Source organism: Venturia canescens, chromosome 5 (assembly GCF_019457755.1).
Source record: "Venturia canescens isolate UGA chromosome 5, ASM1945775v1, whole genome shotgun sequence".
NCBI lineage: Eukaryota > Metazoa > Arthropoda > Insecta > Hymenoptera > Ichneumonidae > Venturia > Venturia canescens.
The window spans coordinates 21,733,392-21,741,388 of record NC_057425.1 but is presented as its reverse complement, the minus strand read 5'-3'; the positions used below and the strand labels follow the sequence as shown (position 1 = coordinate 21,741,388).

Sequence of the window (7,997 nt, the reverse complement as noted above, 5' to 3'; positions counted from 1 at the left end):
GTCAAGTAAGCAGAAAAATGTTCATTATTGACTTGAATTTAAAGAGAACTTTTAAAAGTCTTACGACTATTGGATGGAATCAAATCATTTGAAATGTCATTTATGATTAAAAGATTTTCTGATAAACGTTTTTCCAAAGTAAAACAGTAATTGCATGTTTTCGATTGCAGAATCTTGTAACAATACGAGCCGCTACCGCGTCCCTTGATCCCCAGTGCTGATAAATGTGGAAGAGGCTTGTCGCAGCTTCACTATTTCTCATTCGTCATTTATTCATGGTATGCTATCGAGTCAGAGCAATGTCAGATGGTTCCGCTTGGTGGTATTTTTCATTTCACACAGAAGTTTTGGAGACTTTGTCGTAACGAACCAAGCTCATGGATTCCCAAAGTATTAGAACTTGTTACGTACACTTTATACTCGCTTTTCTTGTGGAAGGTCATTCCTCGGTCATTCGAGCTTTACTCGACGGACAGGGAATTATTTCTTGTATTTTCCTCGAGTTGACATATTATTTTCACACCACCGTTCATTTCGTCCTCGACACCGCGAAATCTTGGGTTTTTGAAAATTCAGCCATAGCAAAACTAATGCGTGTTTTTTTTTTCGTTTCCGGTCTTGCAGAGTCTTGTTTCGCGGTACAATAATAGGAAGGGACCCGGAAATTTGCCTGGTTCAAAAGCAAAACAGGCAAACGAACCGGCAAACATTTTGTTAATCCGAAAGAAGGAGTGATAAAAACGTTGTATTCATCATTTTTAATCATTACCTTTTGATAAAACATCCTAAAACAGAATATAAACTGCACAACTGATAAACTCGTTTAGCGTCATGTTCAATTTTAATTAAAATTCTACAGTCAATTGATTTCTGAAGTAATATTCAAGTTTCAATTCGATTTTTTGACGTCGATAGATTTTGCAGTGGAAAGGGTGCACAATTTCCTAATAATACTTTTAACTTCAAACCGATACGGAGTGATTTTCTACGATCGCAATATTGGTACATCTGTTCGGAAGAACAAAATCAATTGGTCAACATGGTTTTACAAAGTCTCGGGTGCCTCATGGAAATATTCCAAGCTTTTGGACCTCATAATAAAAATTCTCATCGCTTGTCCAGATTGTGTGAAATCTCAACTGATTCATACCAAGACATTCCTTGAGCCAGGGGCTTCAAATATATAAGTGGATACTGACAATGAGATTCATGGGTCACTTGTGAGAATCGAAAAATCCGAAATATTGTCTGAAACCTTGTTTATCAGAACTTTCGAAAAACACGAGAAACATTCTAGATTTAGGTCAACAAAATTTTGCTCAACGACCATTTTTCGCAATTTTCACCTATTTTCACGGTATTTTGGAATTCGGCTTCAGCATGTCAAAATAAATATATAGAGAGAGATAGGTGTAGGTGAATATATAAACTGCTTTATTGGGTGATCAGATGTTTCAATTTTATGATCATTATTTCAATTTTTCAATGTATCCCATAAAATTTCAGATTTCGAGTACACAAAAAGTCGTCAAATAAACCTGCAACACAGCACGAATGCTGTAAAAAAACTAGAGACAAGTACATTTATGCCCTCTGGGAAGTCATCTGTAAAATCATGGAAATCAATGGTCGTAAGACTTTAAATCCAAGAAACAAAACGTTGTTAAATAAATGCAGAAGTTGCCGAGTACATCGCACTACGTACAATAGAATTACTAAAGAAGAAAAATAGGACACAACAAATTACAACCACAAAGAATACAAAGACAAAACATTACAAAAACAAATTGCGACTAAAATAAATTAAGATCATAAAAATTTTAAATAAATTACCCACGGAAAAAAATTATATACCAAAAAATTGAAACAAAAAAAATTTGGCCGTTGTACTTGGCGTTTTACTCGACTTTCGAATTTGTGAGTATAAGATACAGGTAAATTAGATAATATTAGCTAGAAAAAAAACGCCAAGTACAACGGCCAAATTTTTTTTGTTTCAATTTTTTGGTATATAATTTTTTTCCGTGGGTAATTTATTTAAAATTTTTATGATCTTAATTTATTTTAGTCGCAATTTGTTTTTGTAATGTTTTGTCTTTGTATTCTTTGTGGTTGTAATTTGTTGTGTCCTATTTTTCTTCTTTAGTAATTCTTTTGTACGTAGTGCGATGTACTCGGCAACTTCTGCATTTATTTAACAACGTTTTGTTTCTTGGATTTAAAGTCTTACGACCATTGATTTCCATGATTTTACAGATGACTTCCCAGAGGGCATAAATGTACTTGTCTCTAGTTTAAAAGTAACAGTTAGTATTGAATACACCAATATTCAAATTCTTTACTGAAATGGTTTATCCGCGGGAGCAGTTTTAAAAATGCTATGACGTCATATTTCGGCATATTCGCGTATCAGTGGGGCAGGGCGTGCTTTTCTTTCATAGGCTAGTTTCTTCCTTTAAATATTTGACGTCGAGCCGCTACCCCGTCTCTCGATGATTCCATGCAAATGTTTTTACAATGAAATTTTAATAAAGCAGTCAGTTTAGTACTCAGTACAGGTTTCCTTTTATTGATAATAAATTCATATTTCAGGGAAATAAAGCGATTGCGCTTTATTCAATATATAACGAGCTAGGTCTATATTTCTCGCGGAAAATATTTCATCGACGAAAGAACTTGAAATTTCTTACAAAGATTGCACTGCAATCACCAACTCTCCGACTGCATAGTGAATAGTGAGCAAGATTTTGAATCTCAAATTACATATGTTTCTAAATTTTACGTAAACACGATTTTCAAGTTCTTTCTCTATAATGACAAATAATCATAGAGAAGGATTTTGAGGGTTCAAAATCGCTTGTGAATTGAGTTTATAATCGATGCTAGCAGAATATATATGTATATATTGATTTGAATTGCATTCGTAAAATATGTCGTACATAATTATAATATTCAAATAAACTTACCCCAAATTGACGATCGAAACACTCCGATTTTATCCACCGTTTACGTGCGTATAAAAAAATTTGAAAAGATTTCTTTTGTCACAAAAAACGTGGAAGCACAAAAGTGTTTCACCAGCAACTGCTCTACATTAAATTTTGCACAAATTTTCAACGACTGTAACAAAGTGACTCGGTGGAAGGTCAAATTCGACTGTTCATCACAAATATAGGTATGACAAGCCTCCGCGTGGCGGCGACACTAACCCGTTACTGTTTCCAAATTCCTTGTGTTAAACGTTCCCGAAAAATATATGATTATCCGTTTGCGACTGCAGAGACGTTGTACTGCAATTTATGGAAATATCTTCAAAAGCGACAAATATAATTATGCTAGAGAGAGAGAGAGAGAGAGGGAGAGAGAGAGAAACAGCGATACTGGAAAACGAAGGCATCGCTTAACATTGCCAAAAATCCAGGTGGTGCAGTAGTGCATAAAAACAATCTGTGCAACAGTCTGCGTGGAACCTTTGGCGTAAACGGTCAGTGCACGTATTGCTTTCAAATATGTTGTAAACGCTGCATACGTAATCAGTGGAATGAATTAAGGTGGCATATTCAATACGGCGGAAAAAAATAGCCAAATTACGACATTGTTTGAAAATTCTTGTTCGAGGGGTATTTAGGCGCGCTAATGACGAATCTAATATAACGAAACAGTGTTTTCAATTAGCGAGATTTTTTTGGAATTCACGTTTCAAGGGTTTTCAGGGGTGCCGATTATGAATCTGCAATTGCATTTTGAAAAATTAAGATGGCGGAACCAATACGGTGGAACAGAATGCTCAAATTGCGAGTTTTTTCGGAAATTCTTGTTTGAAGAGTATTAAGGGGTGCTAATATAATAATTATAATAATGAGGAATCTGCCGGTGAATTTTGAAAAATTAAGGTGGCTCATCCAATACGGCGGAACAAAATTTTTTATTTGCGAGATGTATTTGAAATTCATGTTTAAAGGGTTTTTACGGGTGCTATTTACGAATCTGTCATTGAGTTTAAAAAAATTAAGGTGGCGGATCCACACGGCGGAACAAAATGCCGAAATAGCGAGATTTTTCGAAAATTCTTGTTCAAGGGGTTTTTGGTGCTGCCAACTACGAATCTAGCATTTAATTTTTAAAAATTAAGGTGACGGATCCAATACGGCGGAAAAAAATGCGCAAATTTATCGAAAATTCTCATTCAAGGGGTATTTCGAGGTGCTAATGAGGAATCTGCCGGTGAATTCTGAAAAATTAAGGTGGCTCATCCAATAGCGCGGAACAAAATTTTCAATTAGCGAGATTTTTTTGAAATTCATGGTCAAGGGGTTTTTAGGGATGCCAATTACGAGTCTGCCATTGCGTTTTATAAAATTAAGGTGGCGGATCCTATACGGCTGAGCAAAATTATCAATTTGCGAGATTTATCGAAAATTCTTGTTCGAAAGGTATTAAGGGGTGCGAATGAGGAATCTGCCGGTGAATTTTGAAAAATTAAGGTGGCTCATCCAATACGGTAGAACAAAATTTTCAATTTACGAGATTTTTTTTTAAATTCATGTTAAAGGGGTTTTCAGGGGTGCCAATTATGGATCTGCCATTGCGTTTTTTTAAATTAAGGTGGTGGATCCTATACGGCTGAGCAAAATTATCAATTTGCAAGATTTTTCGAAAATTCTTGTTTGAAGGGTATTAAGGGGTGCTAATGAGGAATCTGCCGGTGAATTTTGAAAAATTAAGGTGGCTCATCCAATACGGTGGAAAAAATTTTCAATTTACGAGATTTATTTGAAATTCATGGTCAAGTGGTTCTACCGATGCCAATTACGATTCTGGCATTGAGTTTTTTTAAATTAAGGTGGCGGATCCAATACGGCTGAACTAAATTGTCAATTTGCAAGATTTTTCGAAAATTTTTGTTTGAAGAGTTTTAAGGGGTGCTAACAAGGAATCTGCCGGTGAATTTTGAAAAATTAAGGTGGCTCATCCAATACGGTGGAAGAAAATGATCAATTTGCGAGATTTTTTTGAAATTCATGTTTAACGGGTTTTCAGGGGTGAAATATACGAATCTGGCATTTAATTTTTTTAAATTGAGGTGGCGGATCCAATACGGCAGAAAAAAATGCCCAAATTGCGACATTTTTCGAAAATTCTTGTTCAGAGGGTTTTTCGGGGTGCTAATGAGAAAGCTGCTGGTAAATTTTGAAAAATTGAGGTGGCTCATCCACGGTGGATGAGCCAATACGGTGGAACAAAATTATCAGTTTTCGAGATTTTTCTGAAATGCATGTTCACGGGATTTTTGGGGCTGCCGATTACGGATCTACTCTATAAATTTGAGAAATCGAATGTCCGTTTTTATATGGTGGAACAAAATTTCGACAATTGGCGAGATTTTTCGAGAATTTTTGTTCGAGGGGATTTCGGTGCTGCCAATTACGAATCTGCTATTTAGTTTCGAAAAATTAAGATGGCGAATTCAGTATGGCGGCACGAAAATTTCAATTTACGAGATTTTTTTGAAATTTATGTTTAAGGGGTTTTTAGGGGTGCTAATACGAATCTGCCATTAAATTTTGAAAAATTAAGGTGATGGATCCATACAGTTGAACAAAACGCTCAAATCGCGAAATTTTTCGAAAATTCTCATTTGAGGGGTTTTTATAGTATAGCTGACCAAAGTTTTCAATTTGTGATATATATTTTCAATATTTTTTTTTCGAGCGGCTCTTGGCGCTGCCAATTATGAATCTGCCATTGCATTTGTTAAAATCTAATGTTGCGGACCAAAACTCTCAATTAACTCACTGTGATTCATGGATTCAATGTATCATTAACATTTTCAACACCTCTATCATCATTAATATCGTCAAGAATTTTTATAAATATTACAGTATTTCCTTTACTTACCTCAAATTAACAATTCTAGAAGAAATGGGTAACTCAACGAGCACCGATAAGAAAAAAATCAAGGAGGAAGAAGAAAAAGAGATGGCGAGAGTCCAGGCGGAAATAGAAAGTTTGAGAAAAGAAGAAGCGGAGAAGGAAAAAAAAGCTGAAAACGAAAAGATTGAAAGAGAAAAGGCGGAAAAAGAAAAAGAAGAGAAAGCAACGGCGGCGAGGCTAACGGCCGAGCGAGAATTAGAGGCGGCCATGACGCGGATGCAACTGCGCATGTTGCTGCAATTGCAAATGCAGCAAAATTTTCACCAGCCGCAAATGAATGGCCGTCGTGAGTCTTATTTCCATTTGTTATTAACGTAAGATTTTGTTCTAAGCTGCTTCATCGTTTTTCTCCAGTAGACTTCATTTATTTATCCTGATTCTTCAAACGGTTCTGCAAATTGTAATCGTCTCCGAATGGAATACCGCTACCCTTAGTAATGCCTTGACTTCAACGCAATGTTACTGAATTTTTTTGTCCAACTGGATAAAGATCCAACTGCAAAGTATTTACTGCATATTCATCAACATTCCAAGTGCATTTCATGGTTCGTTCGTCTCAAAATCATCGCTTATCGCTGAAATACTGTGCAATTTGAAGAAAAAATTCTTTTCCATATCCCGAACAAATCTAGACAAATTTTAATCGGATCAATTTTGTTTTTGCCTCAAGATCGGTGGAGAGTAGCTGCCGGTCGGAGTCGTGCCGCCTGGTACAGGCAGCGTGGAGGTCGCGGCTGGGGCACGGGCCAGGGTTCGAACTGGGGCGCGGGCCAGGACCATGGCCAAGGCGGAGACGGGGGCACGTACAGGGGTCAGGGCCAAGCCCAAAACGGAGGAGGCCGAGGCATGGGCCGGGGCCGGGACCGACGCCGGGGCCCGTATTATATTTATTTTTAAACAAAATTTTTAATTTCAATTCATTTTCTTTAATAAAAAAAAAAATAACAATAAAACCGAATTTTTATTCAAAATTGCGTCATTTTTATTTATTCTCTTGACTCACAAGTCCTTCTCGACTGTATCCTCTCATTTCCAAGTATTATTATTCAATCGTTATAACTCTTCCGTTCCAGTTTTTTAATATTTATATATATATTCATACAAGATTCATCGAGTAAACGCATGGAAACCGCCAAGTACCAAGAATTATTAGCGAGAAAGATAAGAGAAATGAGATTGATTTTGTCGGTTCCGTGTGTGGTTGGTTTTCGGATATCAAACATCTCTTACAAACATTCTGAAATACAAAAATACGAAACGGTTTGTTTACGCTGTCACAGCTTTTACGCCAAGCATAACAACTATTTTGTGACAAATTGTACACAAACTTGCCACAACTAGAAATATCAGAGCCAAATGAACACCACTTCGCTGCCAATTACGGAATCTGTTTCTTTACGTAATTTCAATGAATACTCATGGGTAGATCCGGGAGTAACAAGAAAGTTTCGAGTGAAAAAATTTTTGAAAATAAAATTGAAAAAGAAAAAATTATTTGAAAAAAAAAAATTGAAAACATTGAAAAATGCAATTGTGGAAAATTTTTGTTTTTTTTGAAAAAATTTTGGACAATGTTTTTGTAAAAAATTTTGGAAACAATTTTTCGTTAAATTCAAGAAAATAATAAAAGAAAAGATTTTACAAAAAAAAATTTCGAGAAAAAAATGTATTCAGTCATCAAGAGACTCGGTAGAGTCTCGGGACAAGTACATTGACAGCCCTGTCGTCTGCTGGCTCGAGGGTCTCGCCGAATATACTTTCTCTGAATAAAACGATTCGCCGTGGTGGGGGTAAAATTGGCAAGTGATTTTTTTGAATTACCGAAGTTATGAGTCATCTGAGGCTTTGAAAATCGAACTTTCAGCTAATTAAGAAATTCTCTTTAGATTGCGCCCAAAATCAACACGATCGGTGGCGTAATTGGTGAGAAAAAACTTTGCACGGGCTCAAGATTATGCAAAAGTTACTGACACATCACGAGTTCGACGTATAAGTATACGCGTTTTGACGTAGTTAGTGGGGTAGGGTGGAGATTGTCCGAAAAAACACTAGGACTCGAGAAC

The 7,997-nt window shown here is 36.1% G+C and overlaps 1 protein-coding gene across 1 annotated transcript; it reads left to right on the top strand.

The window, feature by feature from the left end:
- The first annotated feature begins 5,765 nt into the window (after positions 1-5,765).
- LOC122411388 (glycine-rich cell wall structural protein 1.0-like) lies at positions 5,766-6,831 on the top strand. Its single transcript, XM_043420135.1, has 2 exons — positions 5,766-6,220; positions 6,605-6,831. The coding sequence occupies exons 1-2, from the start codon at positions 5,923-5,925 to the stop codon at positions 6,829-6,831; spliced, it is 525 nt and encodes a 174-aa protein (XP_043276070.1). The 5' UTR covers positions 5,766-5,922.
- Positions 6,832-7,997: the final 1,166 nt, after the last annotated feature.